Source organism: Camellia sinensis, chromosome 10, assembly GCF_055761805.1.
Source record: "Camellia sinensis isolate YWXY chromosome 10, ASM5576180v1, whole genome shotgun sequence".
Lineage (NCBI taxonomy): Eukaryota > Viridiplantae > Streptophyta > Magnoliopsida > Ericales > Theaceae > Camellia > Camellia sinensis.
Genome location: NC_138970.1, coordinates 8,686,814 through 8,706,460, shown reverse-complemented (window position 1 = coordinate 8,706,460; position 19,647 = coordinate 8,686,814). Strand labels below are relative to the sequence as shown.

General features: G+C 36.6%; 2 protein-coding genes across 2 annotated transcripts in view; one reads left to right on the top strand and one right to left on the bottom strand.

Annotated features, from left to right (window-relative positions):
* LOC145800120 (protein TEEBE-like) overlaps positions 1-19,647 on the bottom strand; it is a 210,525-nt gene that overhangs the window by 17,787 nt on the left and 173,091 nt on the right. The gene's annotated exons all lie outside the window — the stretch shown is intronic.
* On the top strand, positions 15,092-17,703 carry LOC114312052 (protein N-terminal glutamine amidohydrolase-like). Its single transcript, XM_028258231.2, has 5 exons — positions 15,092-15,367; positions 16,328-16,405; positions 16,524-16,651; positions 16,887-17,011; positions 17,270-17,703. The coding sequence occupies exons 1-5, from the start codon at positions 15,107-15,109 to the stop codon at positions 17,425-17,427; spliced, it is 750 nt and encodes a 249-aa protein (XP_028114032.2). The 5' UTR covers positions 15,092-15,106; the 3' UTR covers positions 17,428-17,703.

Genomic DNA, 19,647 nt, shown 5'->3' with positions numbered 1-19,647 from the left:
CAAGTTGATTTCAGTTAAATCTGTTCATAACTAAGAAAAATTCTTTTAATTTAAAAAAAATTATTTAGTATGACTTTGTATCCCCCTTTTTGTTTTTCTAGTAAACAAATCTTTGTACCCATCATTTCTAACCAATCACAACTCATGCTTGTTTTGATTCTCTACAATTTCCTTATTTTCAAATACATTCATATATATATATATATATATATGTTGTATAAATTGTGTGATAACATAAAACAAATAGATTCATACTCGTTAATTGAAATTTCAGAACAAGCAAACCATTCTGAAAATTACAATACACAACAAAATAAAATAACATAGAAAAGCAAACCGAAACCTACACTAGACAGTGTCCTTAATTTTTTTTAAATAAATTTAAAAAATTCTAGATATGCATAAAATTTGACAAGAATAATGTGACAATGTTAATTAATGTGTATTTGATTTTATTGTTGAGCCAAATAAAATAAAATAAGATTGAATGTATAGCTTTGGTTGTGAATCTTAAAAAAAAAAAAATGGTTGTGAACCTTAAAAAAAAATTTAAAAAAAAAATTAAATTAAATATATATTTAGCTTTGGTTGTGAATCTTAAAAAAAAAAAAAAAAAAAAAAATTAGTTGTGAACCTTAAAAAAAATTAAAAAAAGAAAAAAGATTAAATGTATATTTAGGTTTGGTTGTGAATCTTAAAAATTAAAAAAAAAATGATTGTGAACCTTAAAAATAAAAAAAAAAAAAGATTGAAGGTATATTTAGCTTTGGTTGTGGATCTTAAAAAAAAAAAAAAAAAAAAAAAAAAAGGTTATGAACCTAAAAAAATAAATAAATAAAAAAAAGAAAACAGATTGAATGTATATTTAGGTTTGGTTGTGAATCTTAAAAAAAAAAAAAAAAAAAACATATGGGGAAATTAGTGGGTACCCATTCCCAACCCATCCCCTGTGGATATTTAAAGAATATCACCTACTCTACCCAATGGATAAAAAAAAAGAGAAAAACTCATGTATTTGAGTTGGGTCTCCATGGATACCCACAGGGTAGGTTATCCATTGCTATCCCTATCAAAAATATATCTAAGAAAATAATGTGTAGTTAAAACTCAAGTTTTGTATAATAAAACCTATAAACATCTTGAATGAATTTAGATCATAGATTAAATTTTTCTGGGTATTTTTCTATATATAAATCATATGTTTGTAGCATTTACTCATTCATACTGTTAATGTACACCTCCTACACCACTAAAACCTACCACTACCACTACACACCTCCACTACTCCTCACCCACTCCACCTACCACCTCCACTTTACCTACTACCACCACCCACTCTACACCTACTACTCCCAAAACCTCTCTATATATAGGACTTGTAATATACAGATACAAATAACAACACAACAATCTTGTAATACATCAATCAATAAACATCAATCTATCAATTTCTCTTACATGGTATCAGAGCTATAGGTTAGCTCTTGGTGATCTTCACCTTCCGGCGGGCGGCAACCTTGCCTTCACCGCCCGCCGGAACCCAACCATGCTTATGCTGCGCCACTCTGATACAAACCTCCAAAGCACATAATTTTCATCTTGGGAATGGTCTTCAGCTCTAACACCACTTCCTTTAGATGAATATTGACCATCATCATCATAAGCACGGTCCCTTTCTCTGTCGGAGCTCCTACCTCTCGAGCTATACTGGTAGTCATCAATGCTTCGACTTCTTCCCTGGTGATCATCATCCCTGTAACCATCTCTGCTATAACGTTCATCGGAATCTCTACCATAGCGATCTCCATCACGACCATACGTGTCCCCATACCTACCATAGCGGTCATCATCCCTATAGCTCCCTTCTCTTTCTCTCCCATAACCATTCCGATCATCATCTCTACTTCCATAACGGCCTTCATCACGATCATCATCATATCGGTCACCATATCCTCCTGAACCTCATTGATCATGTCCTGAAGCTCAGCTTCTGTTGGGTTCTGTCCCAAAGACCGCATCACAGTGCCAAGCTCCTTGGTGGTGACACATCGCCATCGCCGTCTTCAACCCTTACTGTCCGAACCGGCCTCCTCTCCTTCACTTCTCTCGCCGACAACGTCTTCACCTCCGCCGCCTCTCCTCCACATCACGGCCGGCAACAGCCGCCAGCGCTACCAACCATAACCTCGGCCTCTATCAGATCGGCACGTGTCTCTTCCCTAGTTGCTTCCCAGTCACTGCCAGCCCAACCACCACGCCGCCACTCGCGGCAGCCACCGCCGCCGACCTGTGCACCGACCCGCCACCACGCTACGGTCACTGGAATTGGACCCCAAACACTGCCAGATGGATCCTTCTTCTCAACACTCTTGATGACACCAACATGGTTCGAGTTGGATTTGGAGAGCTTTTACCCAGATCTAGATTTGGAGAGCTTTTACCCAGATCTACTCCTCTTCCTTCTTCTCCTACATCTCTTTTATTTTTTTTATTTTATCGTTGCTGATAATGCTGACATTAAGTATAGCTTTTAGTTTTTTAAAATCAACAAATTCCACCGCCCATCCAAGACTTCCACAACACCTTTCTTTTCTTTTCTTTATTCTCCACCCACACAACCCAACCCTCCACTCTCACTCACCTTTTTTTTTTTTTTTTTTCAAACCCATCCACCGCCCACCTCTTATTTTTTATTATAAACCTTAATTGATGCTCTATTTTTTATTCATTATTCCATATTCATCATCCCCATCTCCATATCTTTTTTTTTTTTTTTTTTTTTTTTTTTTTTTTTTATTGTTCGATTCCCTTGATTTTCACACACACACACACAACAAAAAAAAAAAAAAAAAAAAAAAAAAACAAGCAAAAAAAAAAAAAAAAAAACAAACAAACAATTTCCAAATTTGCACAACACCCATATTTTATTCATCTCCGGGCTCAACCCCGATCACCATTTTCCACAAAAAAAAAAAAAAAAAAAAAAAAAAAACAAACAAACAAACAAACAAACAAACATCACCCACAAACACCCACCTACCGGCGGGACTTTTTTCCATCTCCCTTCTCTACTCTGCAGCCGGTCTCTTCTTCTTGCCTCCGTCCTGGGCAGCCCTTGCCGGTGTTGCCTCCGAGTTTCCCACTCCACTGGGCATGATCACTACTCCCTGCTCCTCCACTGCAGCATATGGCGGCCCTCCAAATCGGAACATCACGGTCGCCTTCCGCTTCAGCTCCTTGTTTTCTGCCCTTAGCACGCTTATCTCTGCTCGCGCATCCTTATACATGCGTTGGAGCAGAGCCAGCTGGGAGTTTAATTGCTGCACCTCATTTGTCCTACTCTGCAGCCGGTGCGACAAGTTTGTGACCGCCGTCATGGACTCCACACATGCCTTCAAAGTATACTGATTCGCCTCCACATCCGTTTGCACTGCCATTTTTTGCTCCACCGACTGCATCGGAAAGTTCACCGGAGCAAACCCAGTGGTGTTTGGTTGAGGTTCACGGGACACCGCACCAGTTCTCTCTCCTGTGGACTCGTTCAGGTCGGGAAAGAGGGTGAGCAGCCCGCGGGACGACGAAGCCATTTTCTGGGCAACAGCAACAGAGTGTTACAGACTATCTCTCTCAGCAAAACGACCTCTCTTTCTCAGCAAAATGAAAAATTTTTCAGAGGTTTCTCTCAGTTTTTTCTGTCTCAGTTTCTGCCTCCTCCGCTTCGGTTTATAAAGACCATGACACAGAGACAGCCACGCGCATCGCGCGCCTTTTGACGCCGACAAACGGGCACGCCAGCCAAGGCACTCACGTGCCTCGCCATCATATTTGGCACCCGTAAACTGTCTTCTACATCGGTCCGACATGACCCCGTAAACTGTCTGCTACATCGGTCCGACATGACCCCGTAAACTGTCCTGCTACATCGGTCCGACATGACCCCGTAAACTGTCTTCTACAACGGTCCGACATGACCCCGTAAACTGTCCTGCTACATCGGTCCGACATGACCCCGTAAACTGTCTTCTACAACGGTCCGACATGACCCCGTAAACTGTCCTGCTACAACGGTCTGCTACAACGGTCCGACATGACCCCATAAACTGTCTTCTACATCGGTCTGACACGACCACACAGTGTCTGCTACAACGGTCCGACATGACCCCGTAAACTGTCTGCTACAACGGTCTGACACGACCATACCGTGTCTCCTATCCTGTTTTATTTTATTTATCAGTTTATTTTTTCTGTTTTGTAACTCTCTCCAAACTCAAGTTGGTTTGTGTCTAACCTCCTTGAGTTTGAGGGGGGCTGTTAATGTACACCTCCTACACCACTAAAACCTACCACTACCACTACACACCTCCACTACTCCTCACCCACTCCACCTACCACCTCCACTTTACCTACTACCACCACCCACTCTACACCTACTACTCCCAAAACCTCTCTATATATAAGACTTGTAATATACAGATACAAATAACAACACAACAATCTTGTAATACATCAATCAATAAACATCAATCTATCAATTTCTCTTACACATACATATGTAAGGATGGATAAATATGAGATAAATAATAAATTGATATATATGCGAAAGACAATTGAATCTCGCTTTTTTTTTTTTTTTAATTGAACTTATTTGGTGTAATTTATTACAAACCAAAACATTGATAATAAAAAAATAGAAATGAAAAATATCTTACGAGGCTTGCTACCAAATTGAGCACCTTTGCATGCTATAGATGGGAAATATTTAGGTATTATTGTTAGGTAGAATGTTATATTTAAACATCCAATCGAAACATCGGTTCCTTAATCCCAAAATTTCCCTTTAGTTGATTGGATAAGAGAGTTTTTGTCATTTATTTCTTGTCAAATTGGAATTTCTTAAAAGATCCCCTATATTTCTAACAAGTGCTTTGGACGAAAGCAAAAAATAAATATAAATAAAAAACATATTATTTTTAATATATTTTAAATCGTTTCAAAACAATTTTTAACATTTATATTCATTCGTTTAACTTGTCATTTTGTAGGCTTCCAATACTAAATAACATTATAGAGCAAAAAGAGATTGAAAGGATCTTTTTCTTGAATGGTTATTGAGTGTTTTGGGAGTACGGTCATGTGGTGTTTTAAGGTATTGCAATTGATAGAGAATGTAAAACTCATAACTTGTGTCAAGTAATTAAAGAATATGAAAAGATATGATATATAATAATAAATTTTAAATTATAAATACCTAACGCTCTAAGAACATTGAATAGTTTTTCCTTTTTCTTTCATTACTTTTTCCAACTATTTTGCTCTTGTTTGACAGTTTTGTTGAGAGAGCACTAAATGAACATATCATGTGGTTTGTGATATTAAAATGCACATTTTGTATGCCTCCCCCTATAATGGTGGTACCCAAGGAAGCATAATGTTCACAAACACTCGCAACATTGTTTGGTTGAAGCCAAATGGGTCCATTGAGGATATTTGGTCTTTAGACATTCTGCGTTGGTATTCTTCACTTGCAATTTCCCTATAATTTACAATTTCCCCTATATATTAATAGGTGTTTTTAAAACATTTATTAGCATATTTAAAATGATTGTACATATATTTATAAAAATTGATAAATGAGAATAGGAACCCAAGATTTTAATATATGAGAATGAACATATATATTAACAAAATTTTTAAAAAGAAAGTATCTATATCTATATCTATATATATTAAGGAAAAAGTAGTTTCTAACCCCCAAGCCTTGTGGGAGTTCTAATATCCCAATCTTAATTTTTAAAATTTTTTATTTAAGAAAAAATCTCAGCATTTATTGATTTGGTCAAAATCCCCTATCAGCATTTATTAACTTTTTTCAATCCACATGTCTTTTCCACATGCCTGCATTTATTGATTTGGTCAAAATTCTCTGATCAGCATTTAAAATCCCCTCATACAAATAATTATAGATACCACCCGTGCATAGTTACTGCAGTAGTTTTTCAACTTCTCCCATACACCATGGTTAGTGATAAGATTGTTAAATTATTTTTACAAAAAAATTTTAAAAACATAATTTATATATTAAAAAAAATCTAAAACAAATATAAATATTTATAATTATCCCGTGCATAGCACGGGTGATAGGCTAGTAGACTATAACATCATTTTCTCTTGATATAATTGGCGAAAAATAATATGAAAAGATTTATAAATAAATAGGTTTTCTCATACTTATGTTGAGTTACAAAAGATAGAAATTGTAAGATAATCTATCGATACTAATTATGAGAAATCAATTATTTTAATTATATTTTGGCCAAATTGTTAAATTTTATACTTAGAACCACATATTTCATAGATACAGAGGTGTGTGGGTCACCAATTAAACATTTTTAAAACCTAGATAGAGTGAATTTGCATAGTTTAAAAATAATCATAACTAATACTTATATAATTTTTTTTTTTTAAAATCGTGGGAGGATGATCGCCCACTCTTTCCCTTCTCTAGATCCATCATTGAATGACAAATAAACTACATCTTTTAATGCTTTATTAACCAATATTTTTAGAGTATTCATTAAAAAAATTATAGCCAACAGTGTAGTACACGAGACTTCTATTCATAGAGGGTGTAGGATAGATAAGATGTATCTATAAATGGACTATTTTTATATTTCAAACTCATAACGATTACATCAAAAAAAAAAAAAAAAAAAAAACAATGTTATCAATATCTCAAGATTAACCCTCCAAAAGTTACATATCTAAAAATAAATAAATAAATAAATCATAAAAAAAATTCAACTTGCCATCCATTAACATCTAGAGTGTGTACCAATTCATACCCTAATACTATCCACCAAACACAATAACATCAAACAATGTTTGCAAAAAAGATTAAAATGTAGAATTCAATAGGTCAATAAAACTATGTAAAATGCAAGTAAGTCAGCAGTGAAGAGCAGCATAAGTAAATGTAGTTGGATGGCTTTCTTCAGAGAGAAGAGTAACAAAAAAAAAAAAAAGAAAAAAAATCAAGAGAGAAGAGTAACAGACCCAGAGCTGATAAAGAAAGGCTTTCTTCTTCTTCTTTTTCTTTAGTTTTTTTTTTTTAAATAAAAAAAAAAAGCTTTCTTCAATACATGCTTTTTCATGGAGACCCAAAAAAAAACATAAGCAAATAAAATTGAAATAATTGAAATGCAGGCTTTTCATAGGGAAAAGATTTTTACCAAAAAAGAAGAAGAAAAGAAAACAAAAGGATAAAGAAAGATAAAGCAAAAGGGGCCCACAATGGGCCTGCTGTGAGCAAAATGGGCCTTCATTTTCTTTCTGAAAAGTAGACCAACCTGTAAGCTGTATACATCAGTCACAACCACGTTCAGATTTGGAAACATGATCCACCACAGGAAAAAGAACTACTGGACTGTCTAAATGGAAAAGGATGCTCATAGTATTTTATTATTAAGGGAAATTAAGGTTGGAGTTAGGGAAAAAAATTATTATTACATAGAAGGGTACAAGTGACATTTGTATTTCTTCGTGTGTTTATAATTTTTTTTTTCAATTCCTACCTGCATATCCCTTTAAATTAATTGAATATTGGCGTCTACAAGTTTGATCATATTTATGTTTAAAAAATTGATAATAAATATAATTTAAAAAATAAATCTCTATTTATTTAAAAAATAAACGAAATCTTAACAAGTGAAGATTGATCTGCTCAACTTAAGTTTTACATGAAAAATTTATTAAAAACAATACTAAAAGTATAACAATACACATTATTGAGATGGACCAACAGGAGCCTAAATTTTCCACAAGCCCAACTATGTAAAAATTTCCATTTTTTGGATAATTGGGAGAACGACATCGTATAAAGAAAGATCCTTCATACCCACCAATGCCGTGTCCTTCATGTAATCCCCCAACTCAAACTCTGCAAAAATACCAGTTCTTCGGAGAATTTAATGTGTGTGTTGTGTATTTTGTGAACGACAAATCATATACGACAAACAAACGTATATATAAATATATATATACAGATGACGGCTTCGAATTTGGATTTTCAATCAGAAATCACTATTGCTCCATTGAACTCGTCCCAGTTTCATCATACCCCTTTCTACTGATACTCTATCTCTCTCTCAAGATTCTCTCTCTACAACTGGAAAATATACGGGAATTTAGTTTTGAGCAGTATATATATATACTAGGGTTAAGTTAAATGCGATTTGCACATACCCTTTTTGCTCAAATGCCTCTTTCAGTGATCGTTTTTGGTTTTTGGTTTTTGGTTTTTTTTTTTTTTTTTTCTCAACTTGTAAGTTTGGCAGCCTCAAAAAAATCTAAAAAGTCAAAAAGTCATTATCCTATTTAAGTCACATCATCTTATTTAAGTCACATCACCTCTCTAACACATCACTTCAAATCCATCCCAAATCCAACTCATATTTCATAAAAAGTCAAAAAATACACTTATTTAGTATTTCCAAACTTGGCCTAAGCTTGTTTACAATTAATGATTTTGTTTGGAATTAATTATATGTTAGTTGTGTTCTGCCCAAAATTTATCTTACATATAATATGGGTTCACATCAATTGTATTTTTTTTAATACATTTTTTTACATTAGTAAACAATGAGCAATGCTATGACACTTAAGATCTTACTAAAAAGCATCCAGGTCCAAACATTTGGAGGTTTAAATATTATTATTTTTTTAACAATCAATCACATTTGACTATTTGTATTTTTAGTAAGATTGTTAGTACGTGTAGAATTATTCACAAACAAATGCTTGTTAATCTGTGAATTGGGTCTTCTTTGGTGTTAGGGAAGAGTTTGCCTAAAACTTGGTGTTAGGGAAGATTTCAATAATATCTTATATGGTATTCGATATCACGTCAGCAAGCCTGTTTTTAGAGCAGTTGTAGTGAGCGACATTGTACACACAGCATTCCTTCCCTCTCTCGGGACTCAAATCCCATGATAACCTGAATTTGATACCACTTGTTAGAGAATGCTTCACTTAATTCTTTTATGACATTTGACATTATGCCACAACCTGTTTTTTGAGCTGTCACAGGGAACAGTGTACTCAATATAAGGGACTAATATGTACGCACACATTGATATTGCTGCGCGTAGGCAATAAAATGCTTCATGTCTGATTTTAACTGTTTTAGACTTTTAGTTCTATGTAATTCTTGAGTTGAAGTTGTGGATAATGTTAATACTATACCTATAATATGTTATAAGTTAATACTATATTAATCTGTATAGATCTACAGCTGCTAATAGTAGATAGTATATTTAATATATTATATTAAATATCTGTATAGATAGTTGTTGCTAGCCTAGCACAGATAGACGCCTTCTTTTCCTTTTGCTTTCAGTTATCTTTCGGTGGCCTTTCATTTGTATATTTTCTTTGTTCATCATTTTGTCTTGAAAAACATCTCCTATATAATGGAGGTTCCATTTGGTTGCAATATACATCAAAAACATAGAGCTAATATTTGCTCTCTCAATCTCTCTCAATTTCTTATATGGTATCAGAGCACAGGTTTTCTGCCTAGCCTCTTCTTCCAACATATTTTTTCTGCAGATTGCATTTCATCTGTATCCCTTTTTCTTCCATCTCTGAAATACAGTTTTCACCACACCAGAGCCTTCGTCTCCTCCGGACGATTCCAACGCCACCAATTTCAGCCCAATACGACGTTACACGCGCTCTCACGCGCCACTTCTGTGAACGGCGCGTCGCCTGCCTCCGCCTTCCGCCTCACACGCGCTCCACGCGTCCTCCACACTGTCCCGTGCTAACGTGCCCGCGCACTACCTTGCTAACGTGCGCCGCGTGTTTCTGATGTCAGCACACGTCAGCCCTCTCTGCTACCGTGCACTGCCTGGCCTATTTTGCTAACGTGCACCACGCCCTTTCTTGCTAACGTGCGCCGCGCCCTTTGCCTCTCATTTCTGTGCCTATGTGGTCATATTTTGGGTCGTTTCACTCCTTTTCCCACTAATTTCGGCCTTCTGAATTCACTGGTAACCTCGGTTTTTTCAGATTCTACCTCCATTGTGCTATTTTTCCCTCATGGATCGCCCGGATTCCTCTAATCACCCTATTTCCGTTATTCTTGACGGGACTAATTATGTCCTTTGGGCACAAGCCATGTCTGGATTCCTCAAAGGCAAGAAACTTTGGCGTATCATTACTGGGGATGTGTGCAAACCAGTCCCAGCAACCACGGAATCCGCTGGCACGGACTCCGCTGCCAAATATATCGACCGACTAGAAGATTGGAATAGTAAAAACTATCAGATCATCACCTGGCTTCGCAATACTTCTATTACATCCATCAGCCTTCAGTTTGGTAGGTTCCAACTTGAGTCTGCTTCCTCTCCAGCCAAGGCCATCTGGGATTTTTTGCAAGAACGTTATCAGATTACCGGTCTTGCTCACCAATATCAGCTTCTGAGTCATCTTCACCGTATGCGCCAAGAAAACACTCAGACCATTAATGATTTCCTCTCCCAAATGTATTATGTTTGGGATCAACTCGCTCTTTCTGAGCCTCTATGGCCTCATACTGAGGATGCTGCCTTGTTTACTACCTACCGTGACCAACAGCGCTTGGTTCAGTTTCTCATGGCTCTCACTCCTCGTTTTGAGCCCGTCCGCGCATCTCTCCTACATCGCACTCCTTTACCCACTCTTGAGCAAGCCGTTTCTGAACTCCTGTCCGAGGAAACCAGGTTTGGTACTCTCCATCCACACCCTGTGGACTCTGTTCTTGCTACTCCCCAGATTCGGAGTTCTCCTTCACCACAGCGGTCCATTACCTGCAACTATTGTCACAACCGCAATCTTCCATCGACTCATCTTCTGGTTCATTGTCCCGTTCGTCTTTGTCGATTTTGCAACAAGACTGGCCCCGGTCATCTCCAACAAGATTGCTTCCGCAATCCTACTCGTGCCTCTCGCCATGGTCCTTCTACCGGGAATTTTTCCCGCAACAACTCTCACCGTTCTGGGACTTCATTTAAAAACTCCCGCAGCAACTCTCACCGTTCTGGGACTCCATTTAAAAACATGCCTGCTCCACGCACTGCTGCTGCCGCCTCCGAAGATTCACCTTCTTCTGTCCCTGTAGATCCTTCCACTCCGGTCTTCTCTCATACCGATGTTGAAGCCATGTTTCAACATTTTTGGTAGCATTCCGGTACTCCTCCATCTACTGCTTTGTCTACCACCGCAGGTAACACTTCCTGGTACTTTGACTCCGCTTGTTGTAATCACATGACCTTTGATCCTACTATTTTTACTCCTCTCTCTTCGACTCCTCATGTTCCTTCTATCCATACTGCTGATGGGTCTCTTCTGTCTGTAAGTCATGTTGGGTCTGTTTCCACCTCTCACTTATCTTTATCCCATGTATATCTTATGCCTGCTCTCACTTTAAATCTTATCTCCATTAGTCAATTATGTGAGCATGGTCTAACTGTTACCTTTTCCCATACTGGTTGTTTGGTGCAGGACCGTCGGACCAGGCAAACTCTTGGGATAGGCCGTAAGCAAGGACGTCTCTACGAACTTATCCATCTTCATGTTCCGGATTCCTCTCAAATCACTGCTCCTACCACTGCTACCACTGCTCCTCCTTTATCTCATTTTCAGCTTTGGCACTATCGTTTGGGCCATCTTTCTGTTGGTCGTTTGAAGTCTTTAATTTCTAGTGGTCATTTGGGTACTGTAAGTTCTGATGCTTTCAATTGTGTGTCCTGTCAACTTGCAAAACAACCTGCTTTGTCGTTTAATAAAAGTGATTCTGTTTCTCTTGCGCCCTTTGATCTCATTCATTCTGATATTTGGGGACCCTCTCCTACTCCTACTATGGGAGGCACACGTTATTTTGTTGTTTTTATAGATGATTTTTCTCGTTTTACATGGTTGTTTCTTATGAAAAATCACTCTGAACTCAAACAACTTTATTACAATTTTGCTGCAATGGTTAAAACCCAATTTTCTAAAACTATCAAGATTTTTCGCTCCGACAATGCCATGGAATATAAAGATTTTGACTTTCTTTCCTTCCTTAGTAGTCATGGTACCCAACCTCATCGTTCCTGTCCAGGTACGTCCCAACAAAATGGCCGTGCTGAACGAAAACATCGGCATCTACTTGACACTACTCGAGCCCTCCTTCTCTCTTCCTCTTGTCCAGAAAATTTTTGGGGTGAAGCCGCTCTCACTGCTGCTTACACTATCAATTGTATCCCTACACCGGTCATTCATAATCACACTCCATATGAGCGTTTACATGGCACCCGTCCCCCTTACGACACCCTTAGGGTTTTTGGCTCTGCCTGTTTTGTTCTTCTCCAACCTCATGAACGTACCAAACTTGAACCTCGTTCTCGCCTTTGTTGCTTCTTGGGGTATGGTATTGAACATAAAGGGTATCGCTGTTGGGATCCTCTCTCCCAGCGTCTCCGTATCTCTCGTCATGTGGTCTTTTGGGAACACACAATGTTTTCCTCCCTCTCTCAATTCCGTTTATCAGTTCCCTCACCCTCTCTGTGTTTTACTAACCCTTCTGCAGATCTGTTTTCTGATGAGCTTCCTCCACTGCCCATGCCTGACTCTCTTGAGACTGCCTTGCCTACTGGTCTTTCTCAAGCACCTGCCAGCTCTGATGGTCCTGATCTTGCTCCCTTGGACTCCTCACCCCCTGTTGAGTCTCTTCCTCTGGCTCCTCCTCCTCCTGCTCGACCACACCGGGTAATCCAACCTTCTACTCGTCTTCGTGACTTTATTGTTGGTTCTACTGCTTTTTCTACTTATGAACCCACCTCCTATCGGGAGGCTCGCTCTAATCCTCTTTGGCAGCAAGCTATGACTGATGAATTACAGGCTTTAGACAAAACTCACACTTGGGACATTGTTGATCTTCCTCCTGGCAAGACTGCCATTGGCTGTAAATGGGTATACAAAATCAAAACCTGTTCTGATGGCTCTATTGAGCGCTATAAAGTTCGCCTTGTTGCTAAAGGCTTCAATCAAGAATATGGTATTGATTATGAGGAGACCTTTGCTCCTGTTGCTCGTCTCACCTCTGTTCGCAGCCTCATTGCAGTTGCTACTACTCGACACTGGGATCTTTATCAAATGGATGTGAAAAATGCCTTTCTTAATGGTGTTCTTCTTGAGGAGGTCTACATGCAACCTCCCCCTGGGTCTACTTATCCACCTCATAAAGTCTACAAACTTCAACGTGCTTTATATGGTCTCAAACAAGCTCCCCGCGCTTGGTTTGCCAAGTTCAGCTCTACTATTCATGACTGTGGTTTCACCTCCAACTCTTATGATACTGCACTTTTTATCCGCAAAACTGCTCAAGGGACCACCTTGCTTCTTCTTTATGTGGATGATATGATTATCACCGGTGATGATGTCAATGGTATTCTTCATCTTAAACAATTTCTTAGCCATCATTTCGAGATGAAAGACCTTGGTCCTCTCAGCTATTTCTTGGGTCTTGAAATCTTCCATGATTCCACGGGTTCTTTTCTCTCTCAAGCTAAGTACACATCTGATCTTCTCACCCGTGCTGGTCTTACCGATTGCAAGACTGCCTCAAGTCCCCTGGAGCCTCAGAGTCGTCTTACACCTCTTGATGGCACTCTTCTCTCTGATGCTACTCTATATCGTCAGCTGGTTGGCAGTCTTGTCTATCTCACTGTTACTCATCCTGATATTGCCTATGCCGTCCATATTATCAGCCAGTTTATGTCGGCTCCTCGTACCACACATTATGCTGCATTAATTCGTATCATTCGCTATCTCAAAGGCACTATGTTTCATGGTCTTCATTATTCCGCCCGCTCCTCTCTCCAGCTTCGTGCTTTCTCTGATGCTGATTGGGCTGGCGATCCTACTGACCGCCGCTCTACTACTGGGTTTTGCTTTTTTTTGGGTGATTCTCTTATTTCTTGGCGCAGTAAGAAACAATCTTTTACTGCTCGTTCTAGTATCGAAGCTGAATACCGTGCCCTTGCTGATACTACTCAGGAGCTTCTCTGGCTTCGTTGGCTTCTTGCTGACATGGGTGTTACTCCCTCTGGCGCTACTGCCCTCTTTTGTGACAATCACAGTGCTCTTCAAATTGCTCACAATGATGTTTTTCATGATCGCACCAAGTACATTGAGATTGACTGCCATTTTATTCGGCAACACGTTACTCATGGTACTGTCCATCTCCATCCGATCTCTTCTGTTGATCAACCTGCTGACATCTTCACCAAAGCTCATTCTCCTGGCCGCTTCGTTGACCTTGTCTCCAAACTCAAGTTGGTTGATGTTTGTCCTCCTTAAGTTTGAGGGGAGATGTTAATACTATACCTATAATATGTTATAAGTTAATACTATATTAATCTGTATAGATCTACAGCTGCTAATAGTAGATAGTATATTTAATAGATTATATTAAATATCTGTATAGATAGTTGTTGCTAGCCTAGCACAGATAGACGCCTTCTTTTCCTTTTGCTTTCAGCTATCTTTCGGTGGCCTTTCATTTGTATATTTCATTTGTTCATCATTTTGTCTTGTAAAACATCTCCTATATAATGGAGGTTCCATTTGGTTGCAATATACATCAAAAACATAGAGCTAATATTTGCTCTCTCAATCTCTCTCAATTTCTTATAGATAATATGATACATTAAACGAAGTCCTGCAGAATCCAATAATATTTCTTATCTAGCCTTGGCTGTCGAGAAATTCTCTAACTATGTTTTATATCTCATAAGAATGAGGGGACATATGGACTGGCAGTGTCTCGAGATACATAAAGTTTCCAATGGTTCTATATAGAATCTTATCATTTGGTAAAATCCCCCTGCACCTAACTTGGAAGAAGTTATGGATGTGTTTGAGAGAGTTATAAGTCACTACATCAAAGACAAGGAGTCATTCTTTATACTGCTACCAGATATGCTTCATTATAAGATAATAAAATAGTTTTGTTTAATATATTTATTTATTTTCTTTTATAAAGTTTAATGAATAATTTTTGAAAAATAAAATAAAATAATATTCCATGCAAGAAGGTAGGCTGGATCTCTATCAAGCAAATAATCCTGAAGTTTCTTTGTCTATATTTGATTGGTTAACATGCATTACCTGTCAGCTGTTTCTTTTTTGTATTTCCTTGATCAAGATTTTTTGGGTTGTTTTTTATATTACTTTTTGTAGTGAGGAGAATGTATACTTGCTTTGCAAAAAGCTCTGCACAAGTGGGGTAGCTGATGCAGAGGGATCTGATCTATTTGTTGTTTTCATCTCCAATGAGAAGAAGCAGGTGTGTAACCTCCCATTTTTCTTATTTCATTTGTTGTGTTCCACTAGATTCTGGAGGTTCTGTGATATATTTATCATCATTCTCCTGAACTGGATTTATAATTGTCAAAGCTCTATTTGGTGGTGCAAAAATGAGACATAAAACTTCTAACTGATAAACCCAATCCTTGACTGCCTTAGCTTTATTAAGACACCATCCCAAAAACTCCATTACACTGTTGTCATGGACGGAAAGCATCTTCCCCTCCCGACCACCCTTACAGCCATGATGACCAACACTCAACAGTTTTGGAGGCCATGTTGGTGCCTCCACTTCCTGAACAAAGATCTTCAGCTCAGACTTTTTCCTCCAACCACCACCATGAAAGGTCCTTGATGATGATCATGGGACCCATACCCTTCACTTAAGGTTTCCAAATCCTATTATACTTAAGTATCCATTCAATAGATGCAGCATCATATGTTGTTAAACATGTGCAATTGATGTGGTATCATCACTTGTTGATGCATAAATAAATGTAACAAGTTGCTTGATTTACTTTTCGCAATCACCCATTTTGAGTGTTAACACTTTTTTCCTGTTTCCATGTGGTGGAACTTGTCATAAACTTCTTTTAGTACTAGATTTTTGTAACTGGAGCAATACTTCGCTTAAAACCAGTTCCTATCTCGCATTGTTGTCTTCTGAAGACATCCGGATTGAATTTTAATTTTATTTTTTCATTTTCTCTTTGGAACCAGTAAGAAGGTAATGATATCATACTCAAGAAAGACTGTCTAAGCACCCCACGTTATACGTAAAGAGCCATCAGGACTCCACTTTAGCTCTAATTGAATTTTGACAATTTCACGTGGTTTTGCTTTAGTAAACAAAAGAAAAGGCATTCAGTCATAAATGCACTATTGGATAGATTAATTTTTTTGTAGACAAGGGTGTGCTGAACTGATAACCACCTTGCAGGTTCCACTGTGGCATCAGAAGGCCAGCCAGAGAGCTGATGGAGTTGTTCTGTGGGATTTTCACGTCATCTGCATTCAGGTGACTGTTGTGTTGGTTGGAAGAGTCTTGTGAACCAGTATACTTATTTTTTGCATTAATGGTTATTAGAAACAACATTTTTGTTTACAAAATTCTGATATTGCAATGATTGTAACAGAGAAAAAAAGGTGACTCTTCTCCTCTAGTGTGGGATTTAGATTCAAGTCTTCCATTCCCATCTCCTCTGGCCTCCTATGTCTCGGAAACTATACGGCCATCTTTTCAGCTATTTTCTGAGTTTCAGAGGTAATATCTAGTCTTTCTTAGGTTGCCATACAATTTTTCTGACTTTCATATTATCCTTCCATTGATATGCCTTGTCGTGGTTGATTATTCAAGGAAGCTTTCTGTTGTTCTTTTCCTGTATTTTTCTTTATCACTTGATGAAAATTGATTCATCACTTTGTGCATTGCTAGATATCTTTAAAACCCAACTGCGAAAATATACAAGTTCATGGGAAAAACTTCTCTGTGATCTCAGGTTTTTCCGGGTTGTGCATGCTCCAATATTCCTTCGTTCCTTTGCATCTGATAGAAGACACATGAAAGATTCTGTAGGAAACTGGATTGCCCAACCACCTGCATATGAAGCAATAGTTGCTGAAGGTAAATGAATGAATCAGTTAGATTTCAAATTTGTGCCTATTAATATTGAACTCACTTTCCAATTGAATTTCTGTGAATACTGATACAAGATTACTTTGTGAAAGAGATTGTAGTTTGAAATTTTGAATTGTATTTCACGTATAATTTTTTGAAAGTAAGGTGTCTAAACATATATATACTTGGAAAGTCATGATTTTGATCATTGATTATGTCTTCTTTCCCCTCTTCCTGCTAATTCCTTTGTTTTTACTTGTGTAGATGGAACTGTTCACAACGTGAATGAGTACATAGAAATCTCTACAGCAGGCTTGGCGAAAGATATCGGAGTTGATTTGATCGATGCAGTCCATAGCCAGAAACTTGGCGTTATGGTGAGTGAGACCCAATTGGAGGAATTTTTCTCCCTGATTCCCTGATATGACCAGTGAAACCACTCTGAGCTTGAACCTGCAATTAGGAAACATTTTAAAGTATAAGCCACAACTGCTTGCGATTGTCACTTAATGCATTCCTGTAAGCGAATGAGATCTGTTGATTGTGTTGATTCAGAATGAATTTTTTTGTTACTTTGTAAATTTTGTTTGATGGAAAATGGGTATATTGAACTCACGTGTCGTGGGTTTTGCCATTTTTCCATTGACAATAAAATCTGTGTTGTTTAACTGCTATTGGACAAATAAATGGTTTGGTGTTCAGTTTTGCTTTCTGTTTTTGTTTTGCACAAACGAGCTGAATTCCTTTTGTTAGTCGGTCATTTTTGTTCGAAATCTGAAACAAAAGAAAGGTGAACTAAATTGGAAATGCTAAAATGGATTCCTCAAGGCCCAGGGCAGAAACAAAATGGATTAGCAAAGGATTGTTGCTGTGTCCTGTATGGAAAACTAGGGGTGCAACTCAGGCGGGTTCGGATAGATTAATAAGTTGTTTAAGTTTAACCCAAGTTAGGTTGAGAGCTATCCAGGTTCGAATTGTAACCAAGCCCAACCCAAGTTAAACTTGAATTACCCCCACCTTTTTTGATACAGCTAAGTTAATTAATTTGTTAAAATCAGATTCTACATATATATATATTTTTATAAAATCATTAATAGTATCAAAACAAATAATTTATATAATATAAAAGAGATGCCACTATGGTGGTCTTCACAATTGGGTTGTTGTTGAATTATGATTTGAAAAGAGAATTTGTTTGATTCTGAGTTTTGAATTGAATTTTAAATTGAGTTTTGAATTTTTAAAATGAGTTTTAAATAAGAAAAATTGTTTGGTTATGAGTTTTCAAAACTTAATTAAAAAACTTATAACTCATAACCAAATACACAACTCAAAACTCTATTGAAAATTTTATTTAAAACTTATAACCAAACTTTTTTTAAAATTCAATTCAAAAAAATAATTATTTAAAAAAATAATTTTTTTATTTAAAAGATTCAAAAAATTCTGAAAATATTTTTAATTTAAAATATTAAAAATATATATTATTTTTTGTTAAAAAAAATTCAGCTAGTGCTTTAAAATTACTTTTGATTGTATATTTGATTGAGTTTTTTTTTAATTGTTTTATTTAAAAATGTTTTTTTTTTAAAAAATTACTGTGACAAATTAATTTTATTTTAATTTTTTTTGGTTAATTTTAAATAAATGGCCAAATAATTTGTCATTTTGGTCTAAAAAAAATAATTTATATATTTAAAAAATATAAAAAAACAAATATAATTTTTTTTTTCAAACAACATGTGGCAATTGCAAAAAAAAAAAAAAAAACAATATTCCGGTCAACCTGCCGGACGTTCGAAGGATGTTCAGGCTGACAATCAGGTAAACCAAAAATTCAAAAACTGTCTGAAAGGATGTCCGGGTGAATGATCGGATAGATCAAAAAATTCAAAAACTCTCTGGTTATCAAACATGTTTTTAAATGTATTTTAAAATGTCATTTGGAATCATATTTTGAAAATTATAATTAAACAGAGAGTTAGAATATGAAGGTAGAATCATGATTCCAAAATGAAACCAAACAGAGCCTTAATTTTTCTTTTTATTTTTTTGCACATTTTTTTTTATAAAAAAGTTTAAGAAATTATTAAAAAATCTAATTCTCAAAACAACCTTAATATGAAGCGAGGAAAATAATTACAAGTTACACAATTTTTTTATACTCAGCACTCAAATTCATCCACCCTAAAAATAAAAAATTAAGAATCAACCATACATGATAATCAACCCAAAAATATCAGCAACCTTGTTTTTATTTTTATTATTTTTTAACTAATGGCATGTGTTTGCTAGACAAGCTAGAAAAAAAAAAACTTTTTTTTACGCAATAAAATGCAATCAAAAATAAAATAAAATTATACACGACATCTAAAGAGAAAGGAGAAACCTTAATTTTGTTGGACAAAATCTCATTGAACTTCTATACATAATCAACTCTGACGAATCAATTTTGAAAATAAAGTTCTAAATGAACTTTGTAGGAGATTAACTCCTTCAATTCAATTTTGAAAATAAAGTTTCAAATTTCATTTGATCAATTTTGAAGATGAAATTCTAAATGAACTATGTAGGAGATCAACTCCTTCAATGCAATTTTGAAAATAAAATTTCAAATTTCATTCGAAAATACAGACAAACAA